The following is a 17,381-nucleotide window of genomic DNA, read 5'->3' on the forward strand; positions in this document are numbered from 1 at the left end:
TAGTAAGGCTTTTGATACTGTCTCAAATGAGCTGCTCATAAACAAACTAGAGAAATATAACCTAGATGAACCTACTAATAGATGGGTGCACAACTAGTCGGAATACATACTCAGAAAGTTATCAGTGGTTCACAATCAAGTTGGAAGGGCATATTGATTGGGGTCCCACAGGGATCTATTCTGAGTCCAGTTGTAATTCCTTATCTTCATAAATTGTTTAGGTAATGGCATAGAGAGTAAATTTATAAAGTTTGCAGATGACACCAAGGTGGGAGGGTTGCAAGCACTTTGGAGGACAGGATTAGAATTGAAAATGATCTTGACAAACTGGAGAAATGGTCTGAAATAAATAGGATGAGATTCAATAAGGAGAAATGCGAAGTACTGTATTTATAAAGGAATAATCAACTGCACAAATATGAAATGGGAAATGACTGCCTAAGAAGGAGTACTGCAGAAAAGGATCTGGGATTATAGTGGATCATAAACTAAATATGAGTCAAAAATGTAATACAGTTGCAAAAAAAGAACATAATTCTTGGATGTATTAACAGGAGTGTTATAAGCAAGACATGAGAAGTAACTTTTCCATTCTATTCAGCACTGATTAGGCCTCAACTAGAGCATTGTGTCCAGTTCTAGGCACCACAGTTCAGGAAAGATGTTGGAAAATTGGAGAAAGTCCAAAGGAGAACAACAAAAATGATTAAAGATCTAGAAAACATGACCTACGAGGAAGGATTGGAAAAATTGGATTCGTTTACTCTGGAGAAAGGAAGACAAGTACGTAAAAGGTTATTATAAAGAGGAGGGTGATAAATTGTTCTCTTTGTTTATTGAGGTCAGGACATTAAGTAATGGGCTTAAAATGCAGAAAGGGAGATTTAGGTTTGACATTAGGAAAAACTTCCTGACTGTCAAGGTGGTTAAGCACTGGAACAAATTACCCAGGGAGGTTGTGAATCTCCATCACTGGAAGTTTTTAAGAACAGTTAGAGAAACACGTGTCAGGGATGGTCTATATAATACTTAGGCCTGCCTCACTTCAGGGGACTGGACTAGATGAACTATCGAGATCCCTTCCAGTTCTGCATTTCTATGATTCCATGATCACTTGTACCTAAGCTATCATTAATGCCATGGTAAAAGCCAGGTTTAAGTCAATTTTAAGTGTGTCCATACAGGAATTTGATTTAAAGTCCACCCTTATTTGAACCAGTGCAAATGTGTGTGTAAACAAGGCTATAGATTGTGCCCTGCCTCTGTTTTGGGTGTGCAAAAGGCCTCTCTGCCTTGCACAACATGACCAGCTAAGACAAAGTATATACCAGGCACTAAGTAGTGTTATAGATAAGACCCTACCAACTTTGCAGTCTATTTTGGTCAATTTCAGTCATAGGATTTTAAAAATCACAAATTAATTAATTAATCCTGCTATTTAAAACTGAAATTTCACGGTGTTGTAATTGAAGGGGTCCAGATCCAAAAAAGGACAGGGGAAGGGGGGATTGCAAGGTTAGTGTAGATGTGTCGCAGTACTCCTACCCTTACTTCTGCACTGCTGCTGGCAGTGGCTCTGCCTTCAGAGCTAGGTAGTTGGAGAGTGGCAGCTGCTGGTTGGGAGCCCAGCTCTGAAGGCAGAGCCGCTAGCAGTAATAAGAATGGCTTGGTATGGTATTGTCACCCTTTTGTGCGGCTGCTCACAGAGCTGGGCTCTACTTCAACAGCCACTACTCTCCGACCACGCAGCTCTGAAGGCAGCAGCACAGAAGTAAGGATGTCATGATATAATGCAGTATAATATTGTCACCCTTACTTCTGTGCTGCTGCTGGTGGGGCGCTGTCTTCAGAGCTGGATGCCCAGCCAAAATCTGCAATTCTCTTGCAGCCCAGCTCTGAAGGCAGTGCAGAAGTGAGGGTGGCAATACTGTGGCTCCCCTAAAATAACTTTGTGAATCCCCCGCAACTCCCTTTTGGGTCAGGACCCCCAATTTGAGAAATGCTGGTCTCCTCCATGAAATCAATATAGTATAGGATAAAAACACACACAAGACCAGATTTCACGAGAGGAGACCAGATTTCACAGTCCATGACACGGTTTTCATGGCTGAGAATTTGTAGGACCCTAGTTATAGATCATGTTAGCTGACTCAAATTGGCTCAAACTGCTTGCCTTACCCCTCTTTGCTGCTGACTGGGAGCTGCCTGAGATAAGCACTGCCCGGCTGGAGCCTGCGCCCTGGTCCCCCTCCCACATCTCAACCCCCTGTCCCAGGTCAGAACCCCACCAGGTACCCTAACTCCCTCCCAGACCCCCTACACCCGAACCCTGCCCCAGGTCGGAACCCCTTTCTGAACCCAAACCCCCTGCCAGAGCGCGCACACCCTCCTACACCCCAATCCCCTATCCCAGCCCTGAACCTGCTCCTGCACTCCAAACTCCTTAGCCCCAGCCTGGAGCCCCCTCCTGTACTCCAAACCCCTCATCCACAGCCCCATCCCAGACCCCACACTCCCAGTTGGAGTCTGCACCCTCTCCCAGTCCCCAAATCCCTGTCCCAGCCCTAAGCCCACTCCCATACTCCAAATCCCTTGGCCCCAGCCTGGAGCCCCCTCCTGCACCCTAAACCCCTCATCCCCAGTCCCACCCTAGAGCCTGCCCCCAGCTGGAGCCCCCAACCCTCTGCTCCAGCCCAGTGAAAGTGACTGAGGGTGTGGGAGAGTGAGTGGGAGGCAGGACCTCAGAGAAAGGGCAGGGCAAGGCCAGGGCCGTGGGGAAGGGGCGGGGCAAAGGGCTGGGACATGTCTGTTCAGTTTTGTGCAATCAGAAAGCTGGTAACCCTGTTGTCAAGGTTTTTGTATGCTTCACAGCAGAGGAGAATTTTAGGGAGGATAATGAGGTAACTTGGTAGCTATTTACAGAAAGTACCTTCCAATTGTGTGGGCAGCATGGGAGAAAGCAAGAAGGTGTTTGAAAATTTAACAAGTGGGCAGTGGAGGCTGACATCACAGGCTGATTGGAGGTGGTGAGCATAAACAGTTTGATACTGAATGAGCTGATATGTAGGGTAGGGATTGACTATGAAGCACGTGGAAAGTGAAGATAAGCATCATACCCTCCAGGGGGAGCCTGTGAAGGGATTCAAAAAACAAAGAGTGAACATGATCAAGGTGACAGGTGCTAGGCAAATGATCTTTGCAGCAGCAGCATACTTAAGGTTTACAAAAAAAGCACTACAAAGAACACATTAAAAATAAGTGAAACTACCCACGTGCTAATAAACTTATCAGTGTTTACTCCACCCCCACAAGGATATTGGGAGGAGCAGTCCTTCAAACCCCCACAGAACGGGGGATTGCCTTGTTGGTCACAAGTTCATCACAGTTTCAGCTCAGAACAAGCACGCTCATAACATGTTTAGTCATTTTATACCATTCAGGGATCTTCGATCTGGAGTTTCCAGGAGTAGCTAACCAGCAGGCTACAGGGCTTGCACCCAGTGTATAATAGCTTCAAAAAAATTGGCTTTGGAGGGAAGAATTTGCATTTCCCTCCTTCCAAGTGCTTTCTAGGAAATCCACTTTACATGTTTTGTTCCAAAAAGGTCTTTGAAGTGCCATGCAATCCCAGAACGGTACATAAATATTTGAATTTTTAATGCATAAACTCCAAAAACTGAATTCAATAAGATTTAATTTCAGTAAGGTTTGACCAGGATGTTGCAGGATATTGTCAGTCTGTCACAGTAGCCATCTACACACACACACACATAACAAGGCTCAGTAATATTGCTATTTGCAATACATTAATATGGCCTGCCCAATTTATAAGTATATGTTCCCAATCATTTAAAATCTTTTTGAAAAAATGTAGTCTTTTTGATCCCCCTCCCCCCACCCAGTTAATATGGAATGAGTCACGGTTCTTTTTAATGAGAAAGCAATCTTTTTAGCTCATGACGACAATTTTATAGATACTTAAGGCACAGGAATAAATACATAGAATGCTTTCCCATGACATTCTCTGATCCAGGGCTGAATTGTGCACTTTATTCAGCCGGAACTGTCATGGGAAGTTAGTTGAAGGTGAGTATACCAAGATGCTCAGGTACCACAGTGAGGACTACAGTATAATACCTAGATAGAAAAGCCAAGGGAAGAGATTATAGACCTATATTCTCTGCTTTTTGAACAGAGGGGCTTATTCCAGCAGTAGATATCTGGCGAATTCAGGTAGTGGGACTATTTGGGTGAGAAGGGTGGGATTTATGAAGGAAAGTAAACAGAGCCTCTAGAGACTCTTCCCACAGTAGTTCAGTGGAAGAGCTGTTCCCCAGTTTCATAAAGCTAGGGGTAAACCACACAACAGACACAGTTCAAGAGAGGCACTCTTGGCCTACATTGTGTGTACTGCTAAGTGAAGCATTGTCCTATGACAGCTGTTGCTTTAAGGAAGGTTTCCTGGTAAGCCTTGTTTCGACACAGCCAGCGATAGGATACATGTCTGAGAAGAACTAAGCTTTCCAGCTGGCTGAAAAACTCCAGAAGGCTTACAGATTTGATTTCACAGACCACTCTTCAGGCTGAGGGACAGCAAAAGCAGGATTTTGATCATGAAGCCAAAAAAAAAATTGATTGTGGTTTTGTTTGAATTCTGGTTATTATATTTTATATGGGTCCTGTGGGTCCATGCCAGTGCATGTGGGAGTCAATCTTATAGCCATTTTCTTCTAAATGTAATTTTTAAAAAAAATACAGGTCAATTTTGTAAAAAATCACTTTCCATTTTGCCAACTGATACAATTGCTGGGAAAACATAATTACATCCTAGTTTCATTTTTTTTTTTAGGAAAGATGAAAAAATTTCCAACTTCCACTGAAATAAAATGGCAAAACTGCCACTGACTGTAATGGGAGCAGATGAGTTCTTACCGAAATAACAAGCTGTCAGGATAGATATATTTTAATCTACTCACCCTAGTGCACGGTGATCTTTCATCCATGGCCACAGATACTTCAGTTCCATGGACCATTGTAGCTCTGCTGTTGTGGGTGTACTTCCTGGTCCCCTCTTCCATCTTATTTGGATGATGGAGTTGAGAAGTGGTAGTGGTCGTTGGAATGAGACTATCAAATTGATAATCTGCCTAGTGTGTGAATAGGCTTTAGTCTTTAAACAGAGATACCTGGAACCCCTACAAAGGCTGGCCATTAGGACAATTATAATTTTTGTTTGTTTTTCATAAGCATAGAGGGCATAAGCTAGAGTAATTTCTTTTCTTTCAGGCTGACATCATGAAGTTTGCAGCGGTATGTCAAAATATCAGACATTGCCAGCTCCTTTAGTACTATTTCTCCTTACCCCCCCACCACTTTAAAGAAGAGACAAGCCTAGTGCATTTTATACTGGAATAATCAGGAAACCAAAGAAAATATGTATCTCTTTCTTAACAAAAAAAAAAAGAGATTTGAATCTGTAAAAATGACGTCTTACATGTTTTGTCACTTAATGACTTCAAAGTCAGTAGCTGCACTATTCTGTTTCCTCTGAGTTGATGTGACTTCCGTGTATCCATCTATACAAAATCTGTACACAATGGTAAAACTGTACAGTCTGATTGATTTCATACAAACTGGTGGACTCTTCACTGAGGACTCCAGATAAAAAGCGGCAAGCTATATTTGGATTTGATCTTAACTTGTATTTTCCTTCTCATCTTCTGCAAGGTATTTTAACCCCTGGTTTGCTGTGGTCAATTAGTTTAGGGCCAAATAGTGCCTGGCCCTATCATGGGGTCACAGTTGGAGAGGCTGCAAGAAGCAATCTCCCTGTTTAAAACCTCCAAACAGGAAGAGGCACGGTTGCAGTTCCTGCATTTTCTTATAGTATGACCCACCTCCAAGGGATTGGAGAGGAGATAAGGCCATGTTTTTCATTTTATCTTCACTAGGTTGAATTCACCTTACTTTCCTATAATATTGTCTCACTAAGCAAATATGTGAGCATTGTGTGCATTTCACCATTCTTCCTGTTAAATGCAAGCAGCAATTCTTGAAGTACTTTATGCTTCATCTTTTGAAGAGTTGTAATGCTAGTATAGTTAATGTAAGCCAGAATCATAGAAACAGATGGGAGTTATTTATGGTCAGGCAATCTGGAGCACGTACCTGGAACAAAAGTCTAATTATAGGAGTACCAAATTAAGTACAACAGTTTTAGTGTTTCTGATATGAAGCTGTAAAAGAAAAAAAGGTGAGGTGATTCTGAAACTGTAGGGGTGAATGCTTTCCACAACTAAGCCAGGAATTTAGGACTTGCTCCAATTCTCATTGAAGATGATAGCCAAATTCCTATTGACTATGGAAGCAGGATCAGCTTAATTCATAAAAATGCCCTATTGTTTTTAATGGGAGTCATGTGAATTAATTTTGTTAATGCTTTGGAAGCATTTAGGACAAGTTTAAATCAAATTGTAATTTTTCTGTGTTAATAGCCTTATTCTTCAGCTTGTTGCTGCTGCTACCTCAGGGTGTTTACTTTTGGCTATTAGTGCAACTTAGAGGTTTACACTACTGAGAATGAAATAGGCAATTCTTAAAACAAAGTGTTTGAGGTCATAAACATTATAAAATGGGACTCCATAAAGAGAGACATTTTTAAAAAATGCAGAATGGTCGTTTGCTTCTTGGCAGGGTTTGTTTCAGAGGAGCAGCACGTAGTTCAAAGAGCACTTTACTAAGTAGCTGCATCCAAAGGAGGCTTTCAAACCAGTGGGAGCCCAGTTGCCTGGTCTCCCTCTCTCTATAAAGTGTGGCTGTGTATGTGTCGTACAATTGAATTGCATGGAGTGAAAGGTAACAGACAACCAGTACGCTACACAAGAGTGGAGGGAGCCGAAATGTTGACCAAAGACACCAAGGCTAACGCTTCTCTTACAAAAAGTGTTAAAGGATCTTGAATGTTCATGCAAAGCAGATAAATTCCCATCCAATATACATAGCAGCACCACCACAAAGCAAAACAGGGAGCCAAAGTGACTGTAATTCCATTAGTATGTACATAATCCTGGATTTGAGGGCAAACTCAATAGTGTTGTCATAGTAGAATATATACAGGCGGGTCTCATCTTACGCGGGGATTCTGTTCCGTGGCTAGCACGTAAAGCAAAAACCGCATATAGTCAAATTACATTGAGTTGAATGATAGGTGGAATCGCCTGCACTACGGAAACAGTATTTAAATGGTGGTTTTTCTTTTTTTTTTTGCCAACCGCGTAAAGCTGAAATTGTGCGTGTTAAATGCGCGTAAGATGCGACAGACCTGTATGTTCCTCGTTCAGTCAATCTGATTGTTCACTCAGTCTTGCCCAACTCTCTGTGCAGTCCTTTGGATGCAAGCACCAAATGTGGCATGCAGACAAGAGTTAAAATGCAGTGACCAAGAAATCATAGTCTTCCTGTATGTCTTAGTGAGATAAATAGAAATGAAAATTGAACAATTATGTTAAAAAAAATCTCTATATCTTTATTGTCTATCTCCATTTGAACCTTGTGCGCCTCTGCTAGCCTAATGGTAAATATATCACTGCTTGAAAGGACCACCTCCAGGTGTTAAGTAGTCCATCCTTGGCATTCAGTCATGCCTTCATCTGAGACTGCTTGTGCTGTAGACCCAAGCCCACTTTAAACTGTGGAGACAACCAAATGTATGCAGTGTTATAGCTGTATTAGTCCCAGGATATTAGAGAGATGGAACAGATTGTTTAGCATAAGTAGTTAACACATATTTCCATGGACTGTTCAAGGTGAATGTGTTAACTACTTATGCTAAACAATCTGATCCATTTATGTAATATCCTGGGACTAATAGCTACAACACTGCATATGTTTGGTTAACACATTCACCTTGAATAGTCCCTTGAAATGTGTGTTAATTACTTATGCTAAACAATCTGTTCCATCTCGTATTTAGCATGACACTGAGTAAGGCTCTGTACTACACAGCTTTTAGTGACATGGCTGTGTCGCTACAGCCGTGCCACTAAAAGCTGCACCATGCAGCCGCTGTTTGTCGGCTCTCCTGCCAACAAGGAACTTCCACCCCCAACGAACGGCATTTATGTTGTCAGCAGGAGCGCTCTCCTGCTGACAATGCACTGTTCACATTGGCGCTTGTTGTGGCAAAACATTACTTTTGTGGAGGTGGAGATTAACACCTCTGAAAGACAAAAATTTTGTCGTTCAATTGCCAGTGTAGACATAGCCTCAGTTTCTCAGACCTGAAGAAAAGCTTTGTGTAAGCTCTGGAGATGACCAGTCATTTCACACTGATTAGTTGGTAACAACTATCAGCCAAGAGCAGAAAGGGCATGGGATGCAGAGTCTGAGCATTGACTGCACTGTAAAAATAATTTTATTTTAAGCATTTCCAAAAATGTATATAAACAAAGTCTGCAGTTAAAGGCAGAGAAGATGAAGATCAAAAAAAGGGGATTTCCAGAAACTTTTAATGTATAGTGTTAGTGACCAAACTCTGCACCAGTCTGTATGCTTAGCTAAAATATTTGTAATATGAAATTAAAAGTCAAACTTATATTGATTTTAGGAATGTAAATTTTTTTAGGATTTTTTTTTGCAAAGATTATTTTAAAAACAGGAGATTAAATACTTAGATTTGTTCAGCAGGCCCTAGTGGCCTTACTTATATTGCTCTCTATTTAGGACAGAGGTGGGCAAACTACGGCCCACGGGCCACATCAGGCCCACGGGACTCTCCTGCCTGGCCCTGAGCTCCTGGCCTGGGAGGCTTGCTCCCGGCCCCTCCTCCACTCTTCCTCCTCCCTCGCAGCCTCAGCGCACTGGTGCAATGCTCTGGGCAGTGGGGCTACGAGCTCTTGCTGGGCAGCGCAGCTGCAGAGCCGTAGCCTGACCTGGTGCTCTGTGCTGCGCAGTGGCGTGACTGACTCCAGCCAGGCAGCAGGACTTGCCTGTCCTGCTGCTCTGGGGGGTGCATCTGTAGTGCTGCCAGCCACCGGTGCTCCAGGCAGCGCAGTAAGGGGGCCGGGAGCAGAGATGGGGGGTTGGATAGGAGGGCAGGGGAGTTTGGGGTGGTGGTCAGGGGGTGGGGATGTGGATAGGGGTCTCGGCGGTCAGAGGGCGGGGAACGGGGGTTGAATGCTGGCGGGGTCCCTGGGCGACAGTCAGGAAGCAGAGGGTTGGATGGGGTGGCAGGGGGGTAGTCAGAGGCAGGGGTTCCGAGGGCAGTCAGGGAGAAGGAGTGGTAGGATGAGGCAGGGGTTCCAGAGGGGCAGTCAGGAATGAGAAGAGGGGTTGGATGGGGCAGCGGGGGGCAGTCGGGGTGGGAGGTCCAGGGGCGGTCAGGGGACAGGGAAAGGGTGGATGGGGCAAGGGTCATGGGGGAGCAGACAGGGGACAGGGAACAGAGAGGGTTGGATGGTGCAGGCAGGCCGTCAGGCGGTGAGAAGCGGAGGTGGGGGGGGTCGGATGGGGGTGGGGGGACCACCCCTGGCTGTTTGGGGAGGCACAGCCTCCCCTAACCAGCCCTCCATACAATTTTGAAAACCCGATGTGACCCTCAGGCCAAAAAGTTTGCCTGCTCCTGATTTAGGAGTGGGTGAAGGGAGCCCTACAAAACATAATGCCTTTACAAAACAAACTTCATTTTTTACTACATTAGTTTTAATAGGTATAATTTCCAATTTAGAAAACAAAAGTGGCACTGTAATACTTAATAGGTAACATAAATAGGGAAATAGATCATTTTGGCAGTTAACCACTTCCTTATTGGTATACTCTGCATAGTTTAGCAGATAAAATAGAAACCACCTCAATGCCAACATTTATGTGTATAAAAACATAAACTTCATTAAAGTTAGGGTATTAAATAAGTGGCCTGATTTTTCAAAAGTGCTGAGCACCCAACAGCTCATTTTTATGTCAATTTTGGAGAAATCTCTTTAACAGAATAGAAGGGGACTGATTGTAAAGAATATATGGGGATTGGTCCTGCTTTGAGCAGGGAATTGGACTAGATTACCTCCTGAGGTCCCTTCCAACCCTGAGATTCTATGGTTGTATGTACTGGGATTTTTTTCCCAGTGACCGCAAAATGTCATCATGTGCTCCATGCACATTCATCAGGCAGGACTTCGATCTGCCAGTGAAAAAGATGTTCTCCATTTTTTCATAAGAGGTGGATCTGGGCTACAGAGTTCAGATTCTCCAAATACAGCTGTTTGAATCTGAACATCTTTTTTCCACCATTCCTCTATTCTCTATAGAGCAACATCCAACATAGCTTTTTCTTTTTGATTTTTCTGTTGTCCTAAATGTAATTGATGGGGAGTTATCTATGATGTTGGCAAAAGTCTGGTGACAGAGTTTTAGTTAATTTGTGCTCCCTCTTTTGTATGATTGTCACTGTAGCAGCAAAACAGTATTTCAGGGTCATTCATTGACAGGAATTACTGTCTCTCTTACAGTTTCTGTAATTATATTTCCCGCAGGGCATAAAATATTGGTCCAGTTTTGAACCTTGGCTTTGTGGTTGCATCCCTTTAACTACATGGGGCTCAGTCTTGCACGATTTACAGGAGTAGTCCAATAGGAGTCAATGCTATGAAGTCAGTTGGAGTGCTCACAGGGTTAGGGATAACTCTTTTATTTATCATGCTTACAGGATTGAGTCCTTGACTTATAAAGAAGCTTTAGAGGTGTCAGTATTAGGTGTATGCAAGATCTGCATATGTTAAACAACCAGTAGAAAATCTTTTCACGTTACTTTGTTTAAAACAAAAGACATGGTGGGATTTTAAGGTTCTGTTTAACTTTTGACAAGAATCTAAATGAATATTACCAGTAAAACTAAAAGGTGAAGTTTCAAGAGTATAGTGTGTGAATATGCTGATTTAGCAATTTCAACAGGCCACATTTGAATGTAAAGACAACTGTGGGAGTGACCAATTGCTTTGCAATGGGGAAGGGGTGATGTAAGATGACACCTTAAAACAGTCTATGTCAGTCAGTGGTAGTCTGTTCTGGCAGGTCTCCATTATGAGGTGACACCATGTAAAGGTGTTTTCAGTGGGTGAAAAAACCAAAATAAAATACAGAATCTAGCTACAGACAAGAAGTGGACGAATAAGAGAAACTAAAAATTAGAGGTTCTTTATTCAATGTTTTTTTTTCTAGGTTCTACATGGGAGAAAACATTACGACAGATCGGTTTTGAAAGGTAAGCAGTGAATTTATCTCATATGCATGTTACAGCTTAAAATACAAACAAAAAAAGAGATGCGCACACGCAGATTGGCAAAGTTATTTACGTTAATTGCTCTACATTATCTGGGATGTCAAAGTTAGGGGGAGTGATATGCAGAGTTACTGGCAGGCTCACGACTTTCATTTTTAACTATATCTGTGATGATCATTGAGCACAAGGTTCTTTTGTAAATCTGGCTCACAATAATTTCATTTGGGAGCAACATAATGTACTAGGGTTAAAGTAGGCTTCATAGAGTATTTGGTTTGAAGTCTTACCTCTGAATGAAGGTATTGCTGCTTTCCCGTATTTTTCATAAGACTTCCGAACTATGGCATATTAACTAACAAAAACGAATGAATGTGGAAAAGGAACACTATTGGCAAAGCACTATTTAACATCGGAGAAAAATCCAGAATTCAGCATTCCTGAAGTGCAAAGCCTTCTTTCAGCCAAACATAACCACAAGGTCGTCATACCAGAAACATATGTCTCTCTTGGAACTTAAACTAGGCCAGGCCTTGCTAAAGAGTAATCTGTTCTCAGGGCTGGAAATACTCAGTTCCCTATATGCTAATCTGCTTCCTGTCCATATAGAGCTTTGATCTTCTGTCTAAACCAAATATTTCTAAACTGCACAAGAGTGTGCTAGGGCAAGGCATGAGGCCACTATGAACTGGACTAGATATGTATGAGAGAAGGGCAACTTTGTCTTTTAACATTACGTATAGGCTGCCTGGTGCCAATAACATAGATGGCCTTTTCAAAGCCAGGGTGACATTGAGGAGAGGAAAGCCTTTCCTTTTCATTGTCTTCATCTACTATCATCTTTCTAGCTGCTCTCACTTTTATTGTTGGTTAATTTAAACAACTTGCCTGTATTTAAGTTAATGGCTAGTTCATTGAACCAGAATGAAACTATCCTGCACAAGGCATACATTGGTGCCTTAGAGCTTTTCTATTACAATAAAATTTATCTTTAAATTTAAACCTCTCCCTTGATTAAAATCCTCAGACATTTATAACAATAAATGAAAGGCGGCTCTAGTCATTCTTGTCTAAAAGCATTCCACTTCACTAATTCCTCCTGAGCACATAAATTGACTGAACACTGAACCACTGTAGTATCAGCAAATGTAAGGGGTGGATCAATACTACCATTAAACAGCTTACCCTCAGGACTTCAAGGACAGTGTCCCAGAGTCATTGCCCAGATTTATTCTTAAGGCTCAGCATTAAAAGTTATTTGGAAATAGAGACTCTGAAAGTTGTCCACACATTTCTCTACAGCTTCATGTTTCATGAAGTTTAGAAAGAACTGATAATACCCTTATTGATCTATTTTTTTAAAAATAATAATTTTGAAAGCATCTTCATTATATGAATTTAATGAAATGTTGAATTTATTCCATGGTATATTTAATTATATATTATTTCAGTGGTAGGCTTACTTCTGTAAAGACTGGAGGATCTCACACAGGGCGTTTGTATTATTTTTGGCAGAGGACAATTCAGGGAAAGGATTAATTTTTATTTTAATGCCTTCAGAGTATTAACTATTTGCAGGGTATATGTTGAAACATTACATTTCTGAGAAGTTTAAAGGACTGAGGGGAAGAAGTTATAATTCTGAATCTTTGCAGCAGTAAAAGTCACCTTATGATTGGTCCTGATTTGCCTTTTTAGTTTCACAGGCTATTGCTGGTTTAAAGATGTAAAGCTGCACTTAACCGCAAAGGAGCTGCTTAAGCTTCTGACAACATGGCATTGCTGAAAAATACCATAGGTCCTGGTTGAAGCAACATGATTGAATGTTCACTGAAGAAGTAAATAAAGATTCATGGCAATATATGTATTTTAATAATTTTCAGCCCCTTGGAGAGAAATTGTCAATTTAATGCACAGAATAAATTAAAACAAAACAAACTACCACCCATCACCAAATTAAAAAAATGGGCCAAATTAATCTCTTGGGTAAATCATTTATATTATTATACCTATTATGAGTTTGGCCGAACATTTTTAACCTGCCAAAAATATTGATTGCAGTGTCCCACATTTTTAACAAGAGTTAAACAGGAAATGTGGGAGATGAGATTGTTTACCTACTAAATTATTAGTAGATCATCATTCTGGCCTGCAGAAGTCTCACTTGGCCAACCAACCCTTTAAGGGAAGACAGTCTATGTAATGGTTCAATAAGACTGTGACTTACTTTCTAAACTTTTAGTGCGGATTTTATGCCTCTGAAAAATTAAGAAGAGCATTGGATATGGTCCGTTTCATTTTCTTTCAGAGAGTTATCATGTCTTGAAGTTTGCTGAACTCTGTCTTCAGGCCTCAGATCTCAGTATCTTAAAATCCCATTCTTTCTAACTATATTTAAATTCAAGATTAATGGCTGCCCTTGGTTGCTTTCTAAATCCTCTTCCTGTGGGTGAATTGCTCAGAATAGAGAAATAGCTTGCTGACTGAGTTTAAAAAAAGTCTTGAGGAGCAGGGTCCTGGAAATAATTATCAAGATAGGCCACAGAATTCTCTTCCTATCTTCTTCAGACTGCTTTTTCCCATCCTCCTATCTATGCCAGACTCCAGAAAGAGACAATTCAGCACATATTATGCCAGGGGATGGATCAGAGTTTTAGAGCTTGTTTCCATTACAGAAAAGGTCTTAAGAAATGTGCACAATTTTATTTCAGATCTTCTCAAAAGTCAGAAACACTCAGATTTGTTTTGATCTGAAAACCATCCAGGATTTCATTCCAGGATGGATCATATCATGAAAAATTTAAAAACCTCTGTCCACTCATTTTCATGTGGTCATTTGGCCTACTTCTTCAAGTTTCTGTAATCACTTACTAGAACCTTAATTGGAATGCAGTACATTGGACTTTTTGTAATGTGGGGATTGTTCTGGTTTTAACATTACTTAAATTTTAATTATAATTCCCTTTTATTATATTCTGAGGCTTTAGTTTATAATCATTCATTATAATCATTCAGGCTTTCAGTCAAGATCATGAATTAGATCTGAAGTTCATTATTTGTGACATCTGACATTTGTAGGCAGACTGTTTTTACAGCATAAGTCTGGAACATATAAAACACATTGGTCCGTTACAGAAATTATGCATTTTCAGTTGTTAGGACTAAAAGCATCGGGTGCATCTTTTCTGTAGGGTTGTGCTGCTCTTCCCACAAGTTAAATGTAATTTTATTTTTTAAAAAGGCTTTTTATTTAGCATGATATTCAGTCTGTGGTGCAGAACAGGGAAATACTGACTCTTTCATTGCTACAGTTTTCTTTAAAGTTTATCACTTGCTGCTGTTGTTTTCCCAAATCATGCCAAAGAGGGAAAATGGTAGTTTCAACTAAAGATAAAATGTATGGCAGGCTCGAACCTGCCAGGGAGTAGAAATACAAAGTGCACAGTAATATAGATTATTTATTTTAGGTTTCTAGTGCTCATTAGAAGATGCTAGTATTTGGAAAAGATTACTATCTTATCAGTAGGTGTAGTCATGAAGAAAAGGACTTGTGGAAGACATGGAGAATCTAATAATAGTCTTCTATATATTTCATGAGATAAGAGCCTCAAAGCATTCAGTTGGAGTAGATAGTGGATTTTGGAAAATAAATCAATTCTGATCATTCCTATTATAGGCAAGAGGCTAACATGCTCTCATTTTTTCAGCAATGCACAATTCTCACTGTAGAAGGTGGCCTTGTGAAGAATCTGAATCTGTTCGTGTAAGCCAGGAAATTAGGTGTTCTCCTAGGGCAGCATTTGTATTTCAGTTACACTGATTTAATTAAATAATTTAGTTGAATAATTTAATTGAAGCCAATGTATTTGGTCCTTGATGTCACATCCACATGCAGGAATTTTCTCTCTGTCAGTTCAGATGGGCATGAAAGAACAAAACAACCTCTTTCCCCCAACTCTTAAATGAGTTGAACATTTAAGCCAGTTTTGTTCAACAGAATCTCCATACTTTTTCCCAATGTTTTCAAACAATCTTCTTTGTAGGACTTTCTTGATGTTATTAACATCATCAGGTGTTCTTACAGGAAACTAGCTCATATTTTATTAAGTGATCTGTCAGAAACATACTTTGGAGGTTCAGTGTTTGTTTTTTGTAAGCAATGTCTTGGTTTTGAAGCTTTTCATTATTTAAAACAGCAGTATTCTCCCATGAACAGTGCTTCCCAAAGAAGGCAAAGGAAGAATCAGGTACACTGCATAGTAAACAATCTTTTGATGCCTGTAGTACCCATAGCTTGAATTGTAAATGGGAAAGTGATATGAATACAGAGAGGATAATAAGCCTTAACTGTTTGCAAGCACATCCCTCACAAGGTGTGGACTAAGCTGCACGGCTGTGTAGATGCACTGACATTGGCACAGATAAGAGTTTGCTTTTCCCTGAATGCAGGCAGGTTTTAAGATGTATGGGGGAAGGTCAGTCCTCAGAATCATCACTTTAAGAGGGCTAGATCAGTACTTAAAGTTTGGGAAATTTGTATAGAAAGAAGAATGTAGGTCCCTTTCTTACTGTGACATCAGATTAGCTTGATTGACAGAAGGAAATGAAGGCACTGAGCATACATTTCAGGAAATTAGGCCCTGATAATATACAGGGCATGTCATCCTTACTTTGTGGTTACATAATGTTTACTCTGCAGTTGAGTATTTACATTGCTGTTGTATTTGTATCCTGCAAAACAAAGAGACACCAAGAGATCTGGTTGTCTGAGCCTTTATGTAAGCAGTCCTTGTGAGTCCAACGTGCTGCTTTTTAGCATGAGATAAATTAAAAATGCTGGAGCTTAAGTAAAGTAGCTTTATATCCAGGAAATGACTAGAGTTAAGAGCCTTTCAATTAAATGGAGTATATCTGGATCTGACAGATTTAAATGAAGCTCTTATTGTTATTGATTGGGGTTTGGGTTTTTTTGAGCCATTACAAGTAAGATAATTGCAACATACTATAGTAACCGTCACCTTTACTGAAATCTATATAGACTACAACATCTGTATATTTGGATAAATTAGATGTAAAAAATGTTTCATTTTTATACCTCTGTCATAATGAGAATACGTTAAAATGTTGTTTATCTGTTTACGTATAATGTAACCTCGTTCTAGTCTTTTAGTGCTAATAACTAAAGGTTGCTGTATGATGAGAAAAAAACCCAAACAAATGGATAAATATGTTTGTGGATAAATAGGCTGACTTTACTCCACTGCTCTTTGAGGGGTTGTGTTGTTCATAATTTGTGAGTACTCCGATAACCACCAAATACTTGTGAAAATGTCCACAAAGCAGGAAAATATTATGAATTTTATCACAGCTTTGATCAAAAATTCATAGCAGAGGGTACAGTGCTCAATATTTGCTTGTTCAAAGATTTTTCAGTTCTCCAATCACAGAGGAGAAAAATACCACATGACTAGAGGGATCCATCACACACCACAAATAATGAAAATCAAATAGCTGAAACAAATAATTTCCAAAGAACAGATAGGCTGAAAATAGTTTGGCAAAATATTTCTGAATAATTAATATCTTTTAAGGTAATCATTGATTCGTAGATACTTTGTCAACAGAGAAAAAGGATGAATTCACAAGAACTATTATAGGTTCTTATATTTTACTGCCAGAAGGGATTGGTATAATCATCTAGTGTAGCTACCTGTATATCATAGCCCATAAAACCTCAACAAGTAATTACTGCATCAAACACATAACTTCTGTTTTAGCTATAGTGTATTGTTCAGAAAGACATCTAGTTTTGATTTGAAGACTCCTGGAGATGGAGAATTCACCACATCTGTACGTAAATTGTTCTAATGCTTGATTACCCTCATATTTAAAAAATTGCACTTTGTATCTAGTGTGAATTTGTCTAATTTCACCTTCCAATTACTGGATCTCAAATGCTGATAAATTAAAGAGCTATCTACTGTTAGGAGCAGTCTACTGTCAGTTACTTTTAGGCCATGATCGAGTCACCTCTTAACCTTCTTTTGGATAAAACTAAATATATTGTGCCCACCACAACCGTATACAGTGTATCCTTTGTCCCGCAGGACAG

At 40.3% G+C, this 17,381-nt stretch overlaps 1 protein-coding gene across 1 annotated transcript in view; it reads left to right on the forward strand.

Moving 5' to 3' along the window:
- PIEZO2 (piezo type mechanosensitive ion channel component 2) overlaps positions 1 to 17,381 on the forward strand; it is a 496,400-nt gene that overhangs the window by 219,172 nt on the left and 259,847 nt on the right. The window contains exon 4 of the mRNA XM_030549442.1: positions 11,212 to 11,254. Coding sequence (XP_030405302.1) covers positions 11,212 to 11,254 — 43 coding nt within the window. The remainder of the gene's footprint in view (positions 1 to 11,211; positions 11,255 to 17,381) is intronic.

The sequence above is a fragment of the Gopherus evgoodei genome, chromosome 2 (genome assembly GCF_007399415.2).
Source record: "Gopherus evgoodei ecotype Sinaloan lineage chromosome 2, rGopEvg1_v1.p, whole genome shotgun sequence".
Classification (NCBI taxonomy): Eukaryota; Metazoa; Chordata; order Testudines; family Testudinidae; genus Gopherus; species Gopherus evgoodei.